This window comes from Lipophrys pholis (assembly GCF_963383615.2).
Source record: "Lipophrys pholis genome assembly, chromosome: 2".
Taxonomy (NCBI): domain Eukaryota; kingdom Metazoa; phylum Chordata; class Actinopteri; order Blenniiformes; family Blenniidae; genus Lipophrys; species Lipophrys pholis.
Window position 1 is genome coordinate 18514962 of NC_137636.1, and position 20677 is coordinate 18535638.

General features: G+C 42.1%; 2 protein-coding genes across 3 annotated transcripts; one reads left to right on the plus strand and one right to left on the minus strand.

The window, feature by feature from the left end:
- Window positions 1-2548: 2548 nt before the first annotated feature.
- On the minus strand, window positions 2549-4771 carry mis12 (MIS12 kinetochore complex component). The gene is made up of 2 exons (XM_080491428.1): window positions 4330-4771; window positions 2549-3666 (listed from the first exon to the last, which is right to left on the minus strand). The coding sequence occupies exons 1-2, from the start codon at window positions 4735-4737 to the stop codon at window positions 3391-3393; spliced, it is 684 nt and encodes a 227-aa protein (XP_080347554.1). The 5' UTR covers window positions 4738-4771; the 3' UTR covers window positions 2549-3390.
- Window positions 4772-5723: 952 nt separating this feature from the next.
- On the plus strand, window positions 5724-13307 carry ppm1g (protein phosphatase, Mg2+/Mn2+ dependent, 1G). 2 transcript variants are annotated; one of them, XM_080458752.1, is made up of 14 exons: window positions 5724-5859; window positions 6160-6296; window positions 7237-7306; window positions 7520-7605; window positions 7774-7903; window positions 8122-8233; window positions 8484-8686; window positions 8904-9085; window positions 9177-9308; window positions 10426-10528; window positions 10743-10874; window positions 10998-11127; window positions 11241-11340; window positions 11499-13307. In XM_080458752.1, exons 2-14 carry the CDS (start codon window positions 6186-6188, stop codon window positions 11697-11699), a joined length of 1692 nt encoding a protein of 563 aa, XP_080314878.1. In that variant the 5' UTR covers window positions 5724-5859; window positions 6160-6185; the 3' UTR covers window positions 11700-13307. The 2 variants fall into 2 exon arrangements, with proteins under 2 accessions (XP_080314878.1, XP_080314879.1); XM_080458753.1 differs by having other exon boundaries at window positions 5739-5859; window positions 8907-9085.
- The last annotated feature ends 7370 nt before the right edge of the window (window positions 13308-20677 follow it).

Sequence of the window (20677 nt, forward strand, 5' to 3'; positions counted from 1 at the left end):
GCCTTTTGCGAGCAGTTAGTGCACAAGGTCGCCTGATTGATGCCAGCGAGGTTTTATAGCCCCTTAAAACAATTCTGTCAGAATTATATCCCAGTTACAAATATATTTTAGATTAAAATAGCTAAAGTGCACATATTGGCAATTATATTTTCATTTTGTGATTTAGAAAAGTCTCATGTGCAAAATGTGCCTTTGTAATACTCTGCAAATTCTAAATGTGTGTCGAATGATAGGACCAAAGGTGCTTTTTCCATCTTTGTTCTTCACATAACAAATGTGGTGTTTGTGTCCTTATGGCTCATTTTAAACATCAATGAAACCACTTCCAAGATTTAGTGAACAGGGTTTCTGAACAAATGGCTTGATGTTTGGACGTCTGATTTCTGCACCAAGGTCTCAAGTCATGTTTGTTACAGGCTAAACGCACTCTCATCTCCACATCTTGTAGGATCGTTATCATCACTGCTGCTGGTGGTCCCATTATCAAAGTAAGACAAACACTAAAGTGCCTCTTGCACCTCTCCATTTGGACTGATCAGTTCTCAAGGCACTCACAACATGCAGGCAGGCAGGCAACACACACACACACACACACACACACACACACACACACACACACACACACACACGCACGCACACACGCACACACACACGCACGCACACACACACGCACACGCACACGCACACACACACACACACACACACACACACGCACGCACACACACACACACACATGCGCACACATTCAAAGAATGCTAAAGCAAATGTTTACTGTTTACGCTTGACCTGTTGTCGTTTATGTACTTTCTCTCAGTTCCAGTTCTTCTTGTTTGGCCTGTCAACCACAGCGTCCTCAGCAACGTCACTTAGTATACACTTAACAAGTTGAGCTGACTGTCTTCAAATGCTCAGTGTTTGCAGTTTTCTACTTTATAAGAAATACAGGCATTACGATTTTGATGTTTATTTAGTTGTCAGAGAGGTCAGAGGGGATGTTTAACATATAATTGTGAACACTCCTTTACTCATGTTTGATCCTGCTGTTGCAGCCTATTTAATTAACTTTACTCTGAGAAGAAAATCCATTGCTCCTTTGAAGTGGCCAAATGCTTCATGATTTACATCCCACTAGGTCCATTAACACCTGAGAACTAAATGGAAAAAATATTCAGAAAAGTGACATATTGCCCATAATGAGAAAAAGTTTCAAATACCTATTGTAAGACCACATGGTTTATTGAATTAGTATGACACACAGATACTGCCTCCTACTGACAACAAACAATTCCGTTTTATATATATATATATATATTTTTTTTTTTTTTTGGCTGCTCATCAGAGTCACAAGAAACTCAACTGATGACAATAACAAACACTCGGAATTTAGTATCTCACTCCACATCTAACAAATATCAGCGACTGTATTCTTTTCCTTGTTGAATGTGTTTCAGATTAAAGTATAAAATTTCTCTAAGGCTTTAAAGGAAACCTCAGACATGAAATTGTCTGGTTTGAATATGAGGCATTCAGCACTGACAGTTTTGAAAGCTGGCTCCTTACGACTGCTCTGGGACTCATATGAACCATAATGATTTGATCATTGCTGAAGAAATCAGAGCCTAAGCCAACGCTGCACACTAATCCTCCCCACTTAAAAACAAACTGGATGTTCTCACAGTGAACACATTTACCAGATAAAGTAGAAACATAACAGACATTCACTTGTGCCACTGAGTGCTGACAGCAGGAAGGTCTTCATGAAGCCCTGGTCTGCAGGCAGCCAAGTAGAAAGGAGTCAACATGAAGTTCATCAGCTGTAATCCCTTTATGGTGTTGGTGGTTAGTACTCTTCCCTCAATGGGGTACTTTCTGAGGGGGCAAAGTGTAATGTAACCTATTTACTTATTCCCACTCGGTTCGGCTTCACAAAGCCACTATGAACTGGCAAAATTGGTTTAGAATATGGACGGATGACCAGTGTTTTGCAGGTTTTTTTGCAACATAAAATTCTCAGATTGAAGAAGCCCACAGCAGCAGATTTTCTATTTGTGGTTTTAAAACAGTTTCTGTCCACCAAATAATTGATGAACTAAAAAAGATTTGCTACAAAAGCCTGATTTTGATTGTTTGCCATTATGTTTGCAAATTAGGCAAATTGACACAACTGAACCCAATACGCAGTGTTGTCTATACTTATTATAGAATCATGCTGAAATGAGAAATCAAATATTCTGCACCCTTAAAATCTTTTAGTTGGCATTTTTTTTTCCCCAGATAGGGATGCGATCTATAGGTTCAAACAGTTCTTCCACTTTTATGGCCTTGAAACACAATTTTTGTAAAATGTTGATATTTTTAAGTGTAGTTATAATCATCGTGCATCTTTTCATTTGAACCTGTGGCCTGTCTGCACTAATGTGGACCAATAAAGTAGAACGGCTGCTGCGAACGTGTCGAGAGCGCCCTCTGCTGGGAGCCACATGTTCCCACTCTGAGGGGTTGGAGCTGTACTCTCCCCTCAAGAAGGAAATAAAACTTTGACACCATCTCCGAGCAATTACATCAGAACTTTATTTAACGTGTTGAAAACACTTGTTGCGTTTCATAACATAACGTGGAGAATTCTGAGCTTTGTTTTTTAAATAACTCATTTTGTAACTTTCCTTTATTTGGAAAATAGAAAAAGTGAAAAGTGTTGGTTGCTTTTAAAATTTCACATGAAGAAAAATTGGTCAGCTTTCTATGATTAAGTCCGATTTCTGCTTTATTAGTGTTTGTGGAAACGGGCCTCAGATGGCACCAAGTCAGAGAGGAAAGCGTGTCTGAGCCTTTACAAACAAGCGTTAGAGGTTAGACTAAATTCCCATGAGCCTTCAGAAGCACCGATCTGCTGTGCAAAAATACCTGCTGTCGTTTTGATCCCTTTGGACATTTTAAAGTTGTTGGTAATTTTCCAGCTGAAAATACCACCACGAAATCAAACATGCATTGTTTCATTTCACCCTGCAGTTTTACTTATAATGGTTGTAAAGTCCTGGCAGGTGGGTTTATATAATTTGGTCCAATGTTAATAATCCCTTTGAATGTGAAGTAGACAGACAAAGAGAAATCTATTTCTTTGTTTAACCAAGATTTTAGATGAGGTACGAGCATCACGAGTGACTATAGGTTTCCACGCAGCCCAAAGGTCTCCACAGAATCCCTTTGAAAATACTTATTTGTTGGTGATTCTTCTTTTTATTTCCAAAGTATTAAAAAGTCAATGAATATCTACAGAGTAACATTTCCAACATGTCTTCCAGTGGGCTTGTACATCATCTTAACAATCACACACTTTATAAAGTTCTGGAGGAATGCGTGTGACAAACAGTCAATGAATCTGAGCCCAATTCAGTGACGCACTCTGCTGCAGAGCAGCGCCTCGTCGACGGCCTCCTGCAGTTTCTTCACAGACTCCATCACCAGTTGGAAACTTTCGTGGAAGTTGCCGTTACCCTCCTTCACCCAGGCTGTCTGGAGATCTCTGATCCACTCCAGGATGCCTTCCAGCTGTGCCTGCACCTCCCTCTGCTCCTCCAGCTCAGCTACCAGGGCCTGTCGGGCACACACTTCTGCTTCATAGGCATTCTGAAGGTCTTCCAGTGACGACTCAAGCTTCAGCACCTCCTGGATATAAAGAGACCACAATCAGTTTGTTAGCCCACAAATACTGTTTTTTTTTTTCAGTTTATTTATTTGGGGATATCATGAAAATACTTGTGTCCCTGTGCACCTTGGAGGACCCAAGCCCATTTGTTTTCCAGAAACAGCAGCAGTCAGTAAACTGTCCCTGGAAGGTGCATTTCTTGACATCTTGTTGCAGACCGGGTTTCATCATATCGTCAGTTATGTGGACCAATGTGGGTCAATGTCTCTGGGTTCCCCTTCCAGCTCGGGGTTCTGTTAAACTACCTGTGATGGTGAGATCAGGTGATACTAGACCTATGACTCAGCCATCGTTATAAGATATACGCCCCTGAAATGGTGGTCTCTCACTGTTTGTGTTCATACACGGTTGTCGCTAAAAAAAACTCCCACTGATACGGAAATACAAATTTATTGTGTATATATACAGTTCGTCATTTTGCAATGTTTTTGAACGTTTTGATGACAGATAGCAATAAAGGATGGAGATGGAGCTCAATAGTGGGTGCAGGACCTGCACACTCAGTAAGAAACACTGACAGACCACGTTCCACCTGAAATGACATTAGATGTACCCAGGTCTTGTTATACCGAGTGAGGAGCAGCTTGTCCGGTCTCCTCCGAGGTCCCACACTGTGCACCCACCTGGAAGTCCTGCGGGTACTTCTTGTGTGTCTGGTCTTCGGGCAGCAGGACAGTCGGCGGCACTGTAAAGCAGCGGCTGACCAGCAGCGCCTCCATCCGCCCGGCCAGCTGCTTGAATCGCTCATCGAGGAACTGCTGCAGGTTACGGCTGCAGTCCCGGGCTCGAGCCCGGAGCTGCTCCTCGCCCCCCTCGGACCCGCCTTTACTCAGCTGCCGCACACAGACCTTCTCCACCACCGGTAAGATGTCGTACAGGCAGTCCTGGAAGGCGCTGCACACCCGCAGGACGCACGTCTGCGGGGTGAAACCGAAAAATTGCGTCTCGTAGAGTTTTAGAGAAGACGGAGGAATTTCCCCGCAGACTTCCATCTCTGAAACCTCCCGGGCTTCCCGGGCTTCCCGCGCCATGTTTAACCGCTGACGTCTTCTTCTTCTACCTTCTAGTTCTGACGTTTTCAGGATGTCAATAGGCGACTATCTCTATTACTGCCACCAAGTGGTCAGAAGGGGTCATTCCTTATATTACCTAAAATAACAGCTTTTATACGAAAAGGCCAAACATCTCCATCTACTCGATTTATAAAATGTTTGTCAATATACACACAAAACATTTTACAGGTAAATATCGTTGTGAGTTTATATAGCTGGAAACTTTGAAATTTACCAGATGGGAAAGTCCGACTTCCTGTTTAGGAGACTTGACACGTCGCAATAAACGGATGTCAACTTGTTAATAAAAAAAAAAAAATCCAATTTATTCTGTAAGCCAAATATGGACGAACTCGTGCTTACAAAGTCAACAATATTAGATTACAGAATCAAATAATAAGATGAAGCTAATTTCATTCACCATTAGAAAAATAATAATAACATAATTTTGAAGCTTAAATGCCTATGTATTGAATGATGACACAAAAAGTACCAACTTTTACAGCGGGGAGTTCCCAGTTGACCAGCATTCAAATGTATTTCTCCACACGCCCGGTAACACCTCGTACGTCATGGACACAGTTAAAATATGAACAGTGGAAAAAACACCAACTCACACTATGCACAACATCGAGTACAAACCACTTTGTGAACAATATAGGTGAAAACAACACTGTTGTTGCAAATAGATTCGTTTTTTTTGTTTTAATAAAACCTATGATGTGGAGTAAAATAATAACAAGTAACAATGGGTGGTGTTGATTTGTTTTGCAGATGTTATTCAATACCAAGTAGACTTTTTTCTTTTTTACAACAATAAAATTTCTATGTAAATGATAAATAGTGAATGGGGGAAAAGCGTAAAGCAATGTAAAGTTTTAAGGCGATATGATCCCTGATGCGTGTGACGTAGCTGTGTGCCACGCCCCCCGTGGGGCCGTAAATGGGCATGCGCAGTGTGCACTTCCGCCACCGCCGCTGCTTCTTTTCGGTGTCGGTCAGTGTTGATAGCGGCTTCAGTTTTCACACGTGCAATCATTCCTATGTGAATCTTCCTCTTTTGGACCCCCTTCTTAAGTTAATCCTGCTCCGTCACACTCGGTAAACAGACCCTCGGCGCGCTGCGTCTTTATCCGGTTGAAAGTGCGCAGCCGCTCGCCCGGCTGGGGCAGAGGTTACCGCTGGAAGTTTAGCCGGGTTCGCTGCTGTTAGCTCGCGCACGTTAGCCCGCCGTTGCGTTCACTTTTTGTTGTGGCGTTGCTAGCCGTTAGCTAGCTAGCAACCGTAACCAGTCGGTCTCTTTAAAGCCGCCGAAAAGTAACTAACGCAAAGCTTAAGAAGAGCTTTTCTGCCTGTGAATCCGATATCTATCACTTTATCCGTGTGCCTTCTTGCTTCCAGGTGTAAAGCCATAGAAACCAACGATCATGGGGGCATATCTGTCGCAGCCTAGCACGACCAAGACCTCATCCGATGGCGGCAACTGCAACATGAGCTTTGGTTTCTCTGCCATGCAGGGCTGGCGGGTCTCCATGGAGGTAAGCTGGAAAAATTAACGTGAACAGTGTTTCCCGAACCAAGAGAAAATGTACTTGGGGTTATTAGGGCAGAGAGGCTTATTCTCTTGAGTACTGAAGCAGCTTTTGGGCTGTAGTCGTGATCGGTGATTTCCACAGTTAATCTTCTTCATCTAATTTATGTATGCTGTTGATCCGGATTTCACTTTAGCTGGCACTGTGTGACATGTTGATTCACTCTTGTGATGTTAAACATTTTATCATTTCAGTCAGCACTCATGGTCAGTGTATGCCACAGCCATGGAAGATATTGTTTCGCCACAAGTTATTTTCTAAACGGTTGTTATAAAATGGCTACCACATTGACATGGTGTTGTATAGGGATGTTACTGAGGGTCATTGTACTAATGATTAAGAGATTTCTGCTAGACAACAAACACATCACTGCCTATTGATGCACTAACTCGTCTGAGAATCAGATTTGGCCTTTTAGTCCAATTTTGAAACCTCCACGCTTTCTGCTCCTCCAACTACTTTCATGTCTTTCAAATAATAAGTGTTGAATTGGATCTCAGTATCACTGGTGTATGCTTTGCTAAGATGGGGAACCTGTGAGTTAGGGTTATTGCTTAAACACACCAGTGAACACTTTCCTCAGGTTAAAACAGTGGAGCTTTTCGGGTCACTGCTAAGCATGTATTTCACCCAGCAAAAGTCCACCAAGAAAAAACTGGTGCAGATTATGCGAGTCGCACAGCAAATCGCCAAACATAAAGATGTTAAACAAGGACAGTTTTGTGAAAAATGTCCTGTCTTCAGTAAATCTATTCATACTATGCCGCTGCTAATGGTGACAGTACTACAAGTCTGTAGTCTTTTTCATCTTATCCCCTCAAACATGCCTGTCATAAACGTATAGCATACTTTTAGACTGAGATTCGCTGTGATTTGTGTGTTTCAGGATGCTCATAACTGTATCCCAGAGTTTGATGAGGAGACGGCCATGTTTGCTGTGTACGATGGACATGGAGGTAACACATATTGCGAAGAACTGTCTCATGTTATTAAAAACTTGGCACAAGTCAGGCAGATAGCCTTGTCTGTAATAATTGTGGATACTACCATGCCTATCTTTGTAACTTGTTTCAGTGGTGTTCCTCATTTTGTTTGTTTTACACACCTACCTAAGTGCTCTGTGTACACTTGCACCTACCCTGAGAATTTATATCTCCTCCTCCCATCAGGTGAAGAGGTGGCTCTGTACTGTTCAAAGTATCTTCCTGAGATCATCAAAGAGCAGAAAACCTTTAAAGATGGCAAACTTCAAAAGGTGAGGGGAAGAAATAAAAACCGTCATGTGATGACAGTCGAGTTAACACAGAAGAACATGGTCAGATGTGTGCTGCTTTTTAACAGCACAGCTCAAACACAATGTATGAGGTGTGATCAGTTCCTTCCCCGTGTTCATCAGTCCTGAAATGTGCACGTTGCCCTGCAGGCACTAGAGGACGCCTTCTTAGCTATCGACAGCAGAATGACCACAGAGGACGTCATCAAGGAACTAACGCAGATCGCTGGGCGACCCACCCAGGACCCTCCAGCTGAAAAGGTGGCAGAGGAGGACGACTGTAAGTACGGTGCTGATGTTTCATCATCCACTGATCACTTCCTTATGTGTACTCGCAATTTAATGTGGTCCAACCAAAAAGTTGTGGCGTGAAACCTGTGTGAACAAAGATAGAGGATAGATAGAGGCGTTTTGCTTAAGGTCTGTAGAGAACCTTTTTTTTTTTTTTTCATGACAATGAAAGTTAATTTAACATGTTTGGGGGCTTCTTCTTTCCAGTGGATACAGAAGAAGCAGCTCTGCTCCACGAAGAGGCTACCATGACCATAGAGGAGCTGTTGGTCCGCTACGGCCAGAACCGCAGTGCAGTCAAACATGCTGCTGCTATCAGGTACTTTATTGAATTAGTTTTCGCTCTTCCAGAGGGGAAAACATTCTTAATGACTTTCTTCTTCTTCAACATACCGACTTTTTTTACACACTTCCTCCTCAGAATGGTCATTGTGTATTACAGTGGTGATGCCAATGTTACCACTTGTTGAAGCTGAACTGTCTCCCTTCAACACCTCAGTTTGTCCAACGTTCACTAATTCATATGTAAAAGTTTGTAAACTTACTATTTCACCTTGTATTGTTTCTAGTGCGGCAGCAAAGAAGGCAGCATGCTCGCACCCTGAGGCCTCAAGAGACAAAGGTGTCTGTGGGGAGGAACCAAAGAAAGAGGGGCTAAACGGAGAGGTGGGGGACGAGAGCAATGGAAAAGTGAAGGAAAGCGAAGGGGCATCATGTGGATCAAAACTGCGAGCCTGTCGGAGAACTGGAGGAAGCGAAGGCAGTGCTGCAGGTATATGATTCACAATTAAGACGCAACTTTCTATGTCAATAATCCAAGAGGGACCTTATTTAACATGCAGGGTCGACAGTTTATGATGTCGCATTAGCAAATGTCACTGCAATTAAAAGAAAAAGTATAAGTGTTGGGGAAACTTCTTGTCTGATCAGTTTTGTGTGCCTGTTTTGCTCCCTTTGTCCACCATGTTGCTCTCATTTCTCCCCGACAGCAGCTGACTCTGCGGAGTCTGGAAGCTCTAATGGAGAGGAAAAGGTTGGTAAAGCTGAAGGAGACGCAGGTCCTTCCTGCTCCTCTTTGTCCTCCAAGGCGGCAGCAGATTCCAAATCCCGGTTTTTCGATGACAGCGAGGAGTCTGAGGAGGGAGAGGAAGAAGATGGCAGCGATGAAGAAGTGAGACCAAAATAGAAGTTTGCATTACGCTGTGAAAGTTTACTCTGAATAACTGTACAAGGTCATGCAAACACATTTTTTATTAAATAAGGATGGGAGCGAAGAGGAAGAGGGTGACAGCAGTGAAATGGAAGAAGAGGAGGACACAGAAGAGGGAGAGGAAGACTCTGAAGATGAAGAGGAGGAGGAAATGTGTCTGCCTGGAATGGATGGCAAAGAGGAGGTGTGTATTAACAGTTGACATGTGTTTGGTTCCATGGATATGGGATGATTAGCATTTTATTTCACTGAATCAGAAGGAGTTACAAGTGGAGTTTTTACCACGGCTTCATCCTAATGTCCCCATGTTAGTTTCGTTGTAGTCATCGGGTTTAAGATGGCATCTGCTGGTGGCTCGGCTCAATCTTGATAAAATGCTTGGGGTCAGAACTCATCTGATTAAAAACCTTTTCAGCATTTAAAAGCTATCCCGAAATTGCTAACGATGAACATGTGAAAAGGTGTTATTGATATGACTCACTGTTCGGCCATCAGAGGTGATTTAAATCACATTTTGCTCCATTAAACTACCCCCTGTAAATCAGTAATACTTTGTTAGAGAAACTTGATCTATGTACAATTGTTTGTGATTAGCTGGTGAACACATTAGGACTGCTTTATCCTTAGGTCAATTTCCAAAACCTTTCTAAAGTTACAAACCAATAATGATGAACAAAAGAAACAATAACGTTAGACATGCATCATAACAGGTAGACAGTTTTACATTTGACAGAATTTCATATGTATCCATCTGGAAAAGAGAATTGCAACTCATGACAAACACAACTTGATGCACATTTTCTTGTGTTTCCACCCTCAAAAACATTTTTATACAAGTTTTCCTTGTAAAGAAAAAGCTCCTTTGAATATCCCTGTGTGCCTTGTTTTAAGATGGTTGTTAAATTTTGCAATCTCGTGTCTGACCTCATGAAACTCGTCAAGGCTTGACTTGGCTTTTGTAAAGCAGACTTTGAGTTCGCCCTTGTATTTGCATGTAGACATGTGTTTCCCCTCTCTCTGGTCACTGCTGCAGTCACGGGCCATGAACATGTAAACTGAACAGTCCCAGGTTTGAGATTTGGCTGCGCTGCAGGTGAGGAGCTACTGAGCAGCGAGACGGAGAGAAACACACCGCATCGTGAATTTTCTAGATGATGTAACTTAATTCAGCTGAGAAAATTCATTTGCATATGTTAGACGTTTTACTGTACCTCTGGGCGTCCAATCTACATGGTTTGAGACCCATAGTTTGGGGAAAGGTGGCGTAAACTATGAGACATCTAATGCCTATTCATTTGCAGCCCGGCTCGGACAGCGGCACCACAGCTGTCGTTGCTCTGATCAGAGGGAAACAGCTGATCGTTGCCAATGCTGGAGACTCCCGCTGCGTCGTGTCTGAACACGGTAGGTCCAAAACACTTCTGCAAGTTTACTCTTTCTGGTGTGAACATTGAGAGGCAAAATCATATTATAAGAACGAATGTCCACATTGAGGATGAGGAACTGGTTAATATTTACCAATCAAGGCATCCAGTATGTGGGGCTGCGTTTAGAATAAGCAGAAATCAATAGGCGATCTTACATGAAGCTTCAAGGGTCCGATTCTGCTTCATTGCAGGCAAAGCTGTCGACATGTCGTATGACCACAAGCCAGAGGACGAGTTGGAACTCGCTCGCATCAAAAATGCTGGAGGCAAAGTGACCGGGGACGGACGTGTTAACGGGGGACTGAACCTCTCCAGAGCAATCGGTAGGTGACTTAGTGAGCGGCTTTGACGTGACCTCAAGTACTGACAGTGTAAACATGGTCCTGTTACTTTGTACCGATCCTCTCAGTAGGTGGGTTGTTACTCTGTACTGTGTCTCCCCTCAGGCGACCACTTCTATAAGAGGAACAAGACTCTTCCACCAGAGGAGCAGATGATATCTGCAATGCCAGACGTCAAAGTTTTAACGCTCAACGAGGAACACGACTTCATGGTTATTGCCTGTGACGGCATCTGGTCAGTCTGTCACACTGGTTTTTTTTGTTGTTGTTGTTTTTTAAGCCTAAAGATTTATTCCTTGCAGTGATTCTTGAGATGTGTCTGTCTGAACAGTGTTTGTGTGTTTGCAGGAATGTGTTGAGCAGTCAGGAGGTGGTGGACTTCATCAGCAAGAGGATCAAACCCGACCAAAATGGCAAAGCCAGGCCTCTCTCATCCATCGTGGAAGAGGTGACACCAAATTAGTACCATTGGAACACTGTTCTGCATCACTCAGAAATGATTAATAAGAACACACACTAAACTGAATTCTGTCAAAAAATGCCAATTAACAAAAAATATTTATGTTTTAATCTTCAATTTCAAACCTGACATTGTCCTCCTTGCAGCTGTTGGAGCACTGTTTGGCACCTGACACGTCAGGAGACGGGACAGGATGCGACAACATGACCTGCGTCATCATCACGTTCAGGCCTCACCCGTCCCCGGCTCAGGTAGACGACACCAAGAAGAGGAAGCAGCCAGAGGAGGCAGAAGGGACCTCGCTGGAGGAGAATGGAAATGACAGCAAAAAAACAAAGAATGACTAAAGAGAGCCTAACTGAGATGGAGCAGCTGGTCCCGGGAAGCCCAAAATTCACCAGAGAGACATTTTTTTCCCCTCAAAGATTAAATCCTTACCTGACAACCACAATATCACCCAGAGACTGACGTGATAAGCTCAAAGATCAGCTGAACTAAGACCATCAGTATAGTTTAGAGCTCTGCTCTGCTCTTGGTGGATTTACACTTAAACACACCCTGCAGAGGATTCTTTTTGTTTGTTTTTTTTTCATTAATCCAGTTAATGAGTTACTGGACACGTTTTTAGTTCCTAAATTCCGAAGAGGCAGACGTATCATTCAAAGGCATGCTAAAAAGCACATTTTCCATGCATTTGTAACCAAGATGAGATTGCAAGAGGGTCTGCATAGACGTGTGTGCACTTTCACCGTCTATGCACACTGCACTGCACTCTTAGTGGTAAACTCACTCTTCATGTAGCTGCTTTGGTTTGAGGTCAGTTCAGGGAGTGATCTGGTTCTGATCACTGTCCAGCGAGTTATCTATTCAAGCCACGAAACTGCGCCACGTTGAGTGTCGCGCAGACAAAGTGCCATGAAAACCCCCAAATTCCTTTGATGTGCAAGTTCACATCCTGACATGAACACAGAGGAGAAACACGGTTGCAGATCAGCACCCTGCGTCGAAATACTGCCGGGACATCACGGTCCCGTGTAGCCCAAACCCGAGCGTCGTGATGCAGCGAGAATGAGACGCCTCATCTCGTGTTTCACTGAATGTTTAGTTCCCCGTTTTCTGGCTCCTCCCTGATCCAGAGCGCCGCCTGTTGAGGCGCAATTCGTGTGAGTGTCTGACTTTACCCTTCGTTTTGTCGGTCACAAACAACCCAAAACATCCCCATGGTTTTCTTTTTTTCTTTTTTTTTAATAATTTCTGCTTTTTGTCTTGTCGTGATCAAAATCTTCTGGGTAGGATTTCTATTAAAAAAAATAAATAAAAAATTGAAATGCCAGGGTTTCTGGAGCCCAGTGTACATTTCATTTGTAAGATATGGCAATGGAACAATGGTGAGCCTTATATCATCGAGAGAGAAATGTCCATTGAAACCCTGGACTGTTCTGTAGGTTGACTGTTCCCACTGTAACATCGTTTTGAAAATGAACTCTAGGACATGTGTTTTAACTCAACTGTTTCCATTCAACGGTTATTTTTTTCTTTTGTTGACGAATCGGTTCTCTGGCAGTTTTTTAAAAAACAGTTTTGTGAGCACACTCTGAAATCGCCTTCATGCTGGACTGTGGGAAGGATGCACAAGGGTATGTTTCTGAGTGGAAATGCAAGTTATTGTCTGGAGCACCAAGGCAGTGTAACTGTTTAGATTTCTTTTTTCTCTTTTATTTGCAGAAGCCTCAATTAAAACATTGTGTGACTGTAAGTTTGTTTCTTGTGTATTACCTTATCATGCCCTTTTTTTTTTTCTGTACATAGTTTTTTTTCAATGCTTGTAATTGAAGAAAAATATTTGCTTTTTCTTTGTAATTGTAAGTCAATGTGAAATCTGCATACTCTTTTGACACCAGTATGTAAGTACATACAAATAAAGTTTTTTTTTTTTTTTAATAATATCAACTGTGATCCCATGTCTTTTTCTTTTCTTTTCCAACACATTGACATATTTTTAAATTGAACCTGCAACCTTTCAATTGAAAGAAGTCCACTTTATTAACCCGACGGTGTATTATGTTCATTCTGTCAAATATTATTGTCGATATTCCAGCAGCTGTCCAGCGAGCACTTTGTCCAGGTTGTGGGAATGTTACTGTTGGCTTTCTAGTCCAGGGGAATCCAGTGTAGGAGCCATTTTAGATTTCATATGGGATTATTGTTTGTTTTTAGTTTTCTACGTGTGCTCCCGTTTTACTGGTCTTCAGTGCAGGTTTGATGGTCGCCCACGAGGTGGAGCTGTGGTAAGGTGGAGGTTCTAACGCCTCCAGGTAATTGATGCCAGGTGTGCAGGACATGATGAGCAATCAGTTTCTAGAACGTGTCGGGATGAGTGGCAGGCAAAGGAAATGTAATGTGGTAATAGGAACTCAGTAGTGGACTGAGTATTTGACGATAGGTATCGACTGTTGGACTAGACAATGTCAATAAATGGATTGTCGTATCTAAAGACAAAATTGCTCCTTGGACCCTGATCATTGTTGCCCCTGAACGCGTCCTCACCAGAGCAGCACTTTGAATAGGTTGAAGTGCCACTACACCCAGCTTCTCTGCAAACTTTCTTTTTCACTTATATGAATGGCTTATTCTTTGATTTGATATCTTTTGTAGACGGAAGCAAAATGTTTATTGTCCATACTTAGTCACATCAGTCCAACAGCATGTGTTTTTATTTTGGTGGGAAGGTTGTTAGAGAGCCTAAGAATTTCCCTCTTGGATCAATGAAGTATTTCTTTTCTATTTTATAATGGTTTCCACTGTTGATCTACTACGCTGGCTCATGTTCTCCGTCCTGCAGATGGCAGCAAAGATGGTGGATAAAGTGCCAGAGAACTGGATTCATCTGAGGCAAACGTTGTTTTGTCTCTGCTGCACTGCAGCTCTTGATTGTCCTCGTGCCCTCACACCTTTGAGGGGAACAGAAAAACGAATTTGTAAAATCCTTAATATTTATAAATCAAATATATTCAGTTCACATTACATTTTCCCAGTCCCTTTTCAGAGCACTTGGTGCATATTAGTGACGCTTTAAACTTTGACAGGAGCAGTAAAGTGAAATGTGGACAGACTGGAGGCCACGTTGGCCTCGGGGCTCCCAGTCATTGTGATGTGGTGATCACTTCCCTCGACCACCGTTGCTGCAGGAACAATAGAAAGCAAGAGAGGAAACGCTCAGTGTCCTTGAAACCTAAAAATGTCTTTGCAGACACACACACACACACACACACACACACACACACACACACACACACACACACACACACACACACACACACACACACACACACACACACACACACACACACACACACACACACAAACTGGTTTAACTCTTCGTCTTTAACTGACAGGATGTTTTTTGTCGCCAGAGAGCAGATTATCTACTTCCTGAGGTTTGTTAGTTCATGAGATCACGCTCGTGTTCAGAGACAGAAATAAAGTTCACCATGACTTATGTTTGTATCGGCGTGATTTGACTTGCACATGATTTTATGTTGAATGTCATTTGACATTTGTCCTTCAGGGCCACCATTCCGAGCTGATTTGGAGCTCAATGGCAGCCTTGTCCAGCTGTGTGTGCTGGTGTGTCTGTCTCCAAACTGGAGTGATGGCTGTGGACGAGAACCACAGTCCAGCTAGACCTGTGTGTGTGTGTGTGTGTGTGTGTGTGTGTGTGTGTGTGTGTGTGTGTGTGTGTGTGTGTGTGTGTGTGTGTGTGTGTGTGTGTGTGTGTGTGTGTGTGTGTGTGTGTGTGTGTGTGTGTGTGTGTGTTTCGTCTAGCCAACAGGTTCTATATAGAACGCGAGACCACAATAGCAGACTGTAGTTAGACACTGCAGGCATTCATCTAAACTTCCAACCTTTTTTTGATATCCTCTTCTTGCTTGGTGCAGTTTAGGAAATGTACACACACACACACACACACACACACACACACACACACACACACACACACACACACACACACACACACACACACACACACAAGGCACACATTCCAGTGGTCACAGCAGTGCAGTTAAAATGTGGGCTGCAACCAAAAATAGTTAACATTGAGGACTTTTTCAGAGGCATACACCTCTAATCTGCATTCCTCTTACTGTATTTCCAGTGGTCGTGATGCATGTGACATAGAACCGTTGTGATAAAACAATCAGCCTGTGAGGTTCACCTTTGAGCTGTATGGCCGCCCCTGGAAGTTGTCTGGAATATGTTTCTAGTCCCAAATCAAAAACTGTATCAACCAGACTGTATCTGATGTCATTTTCACCTTTGTTGGTTTCTCCATGCAAAGCCTCTCTCCTGGAAGAAACACTTCCCCTCTTTTGCCCCTCATGAAGTTTTGTTCTTCTTGTGTGTGTGTGTGTGTGTGTGTGTGTGTGTGTGTGTGTGTGTGTGTGTGTGTGTGTGTGTGTGTGTGTGTGTGTGTGTGTGTGTGTGTGTGTGTGTGTGTGTGTGTGTGTGTGTGTGTGTGTGTGTGTGTGTGAGTGTTGCATAAACTGATAATAACAAAAAACACATCCTTCCTTTCTTCTTCACCCGTCACTTCTATAATGTCGTCCCTATTTTTCTTTTCCGACCACCATGACGTCCTGTTCACCTCTTCACTCCTCTTCCTCTTCCTTCCTCTCTGTTTGCTGAGCTTTCCTTTCCTCTTATGTGTCTCTCTTTCTGATAACACCCATCTTGTCTGTTCTCAACATATTTCAACAGATGTGTTCAGACCCACATGGAATTGTGCAGTCTATACATTACATTTCACACCAGTTTAGATTTACATATAAATTGGAGAGATCAGCATTAGTCTGTTTTTAATAAAACAATGTGAATATACTGAAGGCGTCATGTCAACTGTATCACAGTTCATGTGGGCAACAGATAACTGAAACACTGAAGCACACATGGGTGATTATTCACACCTGTACACACCTGTACACACTTGTACACACACACACACACACACACACACACACACACACACACACACACACACACACACACACACACACACACACACACACACGCACGCACACACACACGCACGCACTGGGTGCGGTCAGAGATAAGAGAATCAAGCAGCTGTTTGATCAGTGAACATTCCTCTGCTCTTACATCATTAAATATTTCAACATTGTCTCTTTCTCTGCCACATTTCTACTTTAACTTACCCTGGCCAAGTTTCTGTTTTCTCTGCATCTTTGCCCTTTTACCCCCCAAAATAGACTTTTCTCTCTCTCTCTCTCTCTCTATGCTGTTTTGTTCCTTCCTTCCTGATCTCATTCTTCTTCCTCAAAGATTCATGGGTGATGAAGATTTGAAAGGAAACCACATTTCTATTTAGAAATAATTTTTTCAGGCTTCTTTTTTGAGAAGTCGTTATACACTTAAATATTAGTCTCCTGTCATCTCCTGTTTGAAACTGTAATTGAATGAAGAACTGCTTCCAGACTCAATAACAATGATGTTGACAATAAGTCGAGCCTCTTAAACAACAGCTATATTAACAATCGCACAGAATAACTGTGTGCTTGATACACAAACAGTAGCCATTATTTTTTGAACCATTTAACTCGCCCATTCATTTATCTATTTCTCATTCTATGCATCCATCTTCTACGTATCATCCAGAACCAGGCTGGAGCCAATCATGAAAACTTTCTGTGACCGCCTGTTTATTGTTGAACTTCACAGTTGATGGCAGATATTTAGTTATGACACAATAACAACACATGTTATTAAACTCCACAATAGAACTTCTAATTACCTAGCCCCCCCAATCTTGTTTACAGGATGCTGGCATTTAAAAAAAAAAAAGAAAGAAAAAAAAACCCCACCAAGATGTCTTTTTGATGTCAAAAGTGATTGAGTGAAGATCCCATGTTGAATTGCCCATCTTGCACTGTCCGTGGTTCAAGTGTCTTTGGGAGCGACATTGAATCCCAAACTCCTCCCAGTGGATTGCACCACCTTGCAGGGCAGCTGTCAGCCATGTAATCAAAGCACTTTGAGACTCTTGAAGCAGTGAAAACTTACTACGTTAAGTACATTTACAAACACTACTGGTGTGAGTTACAGCTTGCAGCTCAGTATAAGCTTTAATATGCTACATTAGACTTTTGAAGTTTCTACATTGCTTTCACTGACAACACTGTCAGTGTTGAGAAAGTTGGTCTATCAGACAGGCCAAGATTGTGCTTCTTCTTATCTACTCTGTGCTTGTGATGAAGTTAAGGGCTCACACACAGGCAGATATTATTCCTGCTACACTCATAATAATAGTTTGTTTATCCAACAAAACAAGAATAAACCTGAACTTTTGATTTTACGCAAGAACAGATATTTTTGAACATTCTTCAAAGAGCTTGTGATTGGAGAAATCTGGACTATTCCCACAGTTAATTCATCTTGTGACCGCGTTGAAAAGCATCCCACTATAACAGCAGAAGCTCTGTGGTCTATATGCAGCACACTTTGGTCATATGAACAGTCATCTAACATCTCATGACTGCTCCTGCTGATTGTTTAACCAGTTAAATGTATGCCAGAGCTGTCATTCAGTGAGATCAAAAAGCGAGAGCAAATGCCCATTTTTGACGAGGTTCATCTAACGGCTTGGGTTTTAGCTTTTGATGTAACATTTAAATATTTCAGTGCAACTGAAATCCTGCCTCAAGATCAGAGAACAACCAAAACAATAACATATAATTTGTGAAAAACAATTTTAAAATGACGTTTTGTATTGGAAAACACAACGAAAAGCCTCACCGCAACTGAGGACACTGACATCAGAAGAAAGACATTAGTGAAGTGATGTTTTTCCTCTATACTGACTGTGAAAATAAAATAACCGTGGCATCCAATGGTAGTGTTGGATTTGTGGTACTGTAAAAACAACGAGGGCAAAGGTTAAGAAGACTATATCATTAAGAAAACATTTTATTATAGTTTTACAAACAGATTTGGGTTTCAAAGGGAAAGCCTTTTGCCCTCATTAAATCATGGCGGCTTAGTTGTTTCCTACAGTGTCACACAAAAGTTTGAAAAGGCTTTTCAGACTTAAAAGTCATTAAAAAGTCGCCCAGGCTTGGATGAACACGGAAAATGTAGTTACATTTTATAGTTGTGAAAAATACACGACTCTGCATGTTTTCTCCAACAACATAAAAACAGATGAACATCGGCTGCCTTTTTATTTAGGCTCAATCTCCTATGACTTATTTTCTGTCAGATGATCCCGACTCCCTTCGGTTACCGTTTCAACATCACACCACAACACACACACACACACACACACACACACACACACACACACACACACACACACACACACACACACACACACACACACACACACACACACGCACACACACCCACACACCCTATCTCTCCCCCGCCGTCTCCATGTGGCTATATAAACAGACACGTCCATCCCATAAGAAACTCTTCACACCTTTACACATGCATGCACACGACACACACACACACGCACACACACACACACACACACACACACACACACAGACACACAGACACACGCACACACACACACACACACACACACACACACACGCACACACACGTGTAGAATTAGTTTCTCTGCTGTTTCAATTTGTGGTGTAAAAGATTGAAATGTTTCATTAAAGCAGTGGCAATAAAAGTGTCACTGTTTGAGACCTTTAAGGAGAAGTTGTTCTCCATCGCAAAGATTCATTGGCTGGAGAGACGCATTGAAGCAGCGACTTTGAACTCTGCACAGCTGAAACTGGGCCTCCCTCTCCTTTATGTGTCGGCTCACACAAGTTGAGAAAAGGACAAAAGTTCTGGCCACGAGCCTGCTGGTCACTGTGTGTGTGTGTGTGTGTGTGTGTGTGTGTGTGTGTGTGTGTGTGTGTGTGTGTGTGTGTGTGTGTGTGTGTGTGTGTGTGTGTGTGTGTGTGTGTGTGTGTGCCAGCTGGTTACATCTGGTTTTAGAGGCCACAGAGGGAGGCTACTTTCCCATCTCTCGATATCAGTTACTAATCCCTGTTTCCCAGAAGTGTGTTTGCTTTTGTGTGTTTGGCGTGTACAGTACATGTTTTTGGTGTGTGCAACTCCCCCCCCCCCCCCCCCCCCCCTTATTTTGATATAGTCTTGTATTTTTAAGATGATGAAACTCTTTAAAAGTTAAAATCTTTTTTATTCCTACTATCTTTGGCAGATTCCACCCATCTTCCAGGGAGTGTCTGTTCAAACCAGGTGTTTCTACTATCACTGCTCACCTCAGTCATCCAAGATATAACATTTTTAGTTTCAGAGACAGACGCAGACAGGGAACGATAAAACTCCTGGTATCACAACAGAAGGCTTGGCATACCACTGCTGGACACTAAATACTCAATGGGGTATTTCTCAGTGACAAAAGTGAGTCTGTCTTCAGTGATGAGTTAAGACGACCACAGTCTGAAATCCCCAAAATATCAGATATAAAAAAAATATCTGACACTCTCAGTAAGCGAGCATAAACATCAGCTGAACTTTATAAGAGTTGCCTGTTGGTGTCTGCATGTTTATCTCAGTTGTTTTTGTTGCTTCTTGTGATTCTCATTCCTCCATGTATCAGTTTCTCTCACAAACAGGCAGAATGTGATTTGCTGATGCACACGTCTTCTTGCTGACCCAATCTTTTTTTTATATAGCTTGGGTGATGAAATGTATCAAGACCGCATAGTGATTAAAAGTACTTCACCAGCAGAAATGACCAAAATACTCCCCAAAAACATCTTGAAAACTGAAGTATAGCTCACACCAAAAACCTTTGGTGATTTCCCAGATATCCAGAATTTTCCAAATAAAAGATATCTGTTGAAATGTTAAATTTAGAGGTTTTTAGGGAAAAGCCCTGCAGGTGGCACATCTGTAACATTCATTTAGTTTTTGTTTTGTTTTTCATTTTGTCTGCAGTAGATCATGTCAGAATCTTTCAACTACATTGTGAAAAGCACTGTGTTTTTATTTCATTACTTTTTTTCTTACTTTTGATCTGCTTTTTGCTCTTTGATTTGCTTTTCATTTACTTTTATACAACTCAAAAAACAAAATCAAACTCCTCAGATCTAAAAATGTTTAGCTACTGAAAGAAATTAGAAGAATTAGATTTTGGAAAAATTGATCAGAGCATGACAAAGAACAAAACACTTTCAAAAAGGATGATATTGAAATCCTATGCAGATTGTGGCACTGATGATATGTTTCGAATCCAAATTATAGTCCATATAACAACACTTCACTCGGTTCATTACTG

Excerpts from the sequence above, each read along its gene's own strand:
- ppm1g (XM_080458752.1), top strand. The coding sequence starts at position 6,186 with ATGGGGGCATATCTGTCGCAGCCTAGCACGACCAAGACCTCATCCGAT. Across the intron at positions 6,297-7,236 it reads GCTGGCGGGTCTCCATGGAG|GATGCTCATAACTGTATCCC; the intron begins GTAAGCTGGAAA and ends TGTGTGTTTCAG. Across the intron at positions 7,904-8,121 it reads GGTGGCAGAGGAGGACGACT|TGGATACAGAAGAAGCAGCT; the intron begins GTAAGTACGGTG and ends TCTTCTTTCCAG.
- mis12 (XM_080491428.1), bottom strand. The coding sequence starts at position 4,737 with ATGGCGCGGGAAGCCCGGGAAGCCCGGGAGGTTTCAGAGATGGAAGTC. Across the intron at positions 3,667-4,329 it reads AGTACCCGCAGGACTTCCAG|GAGGTGCTGAAGCTTGAGTC; the intron begins GTGGGTGCACAG and ends CTTTATATCCAG.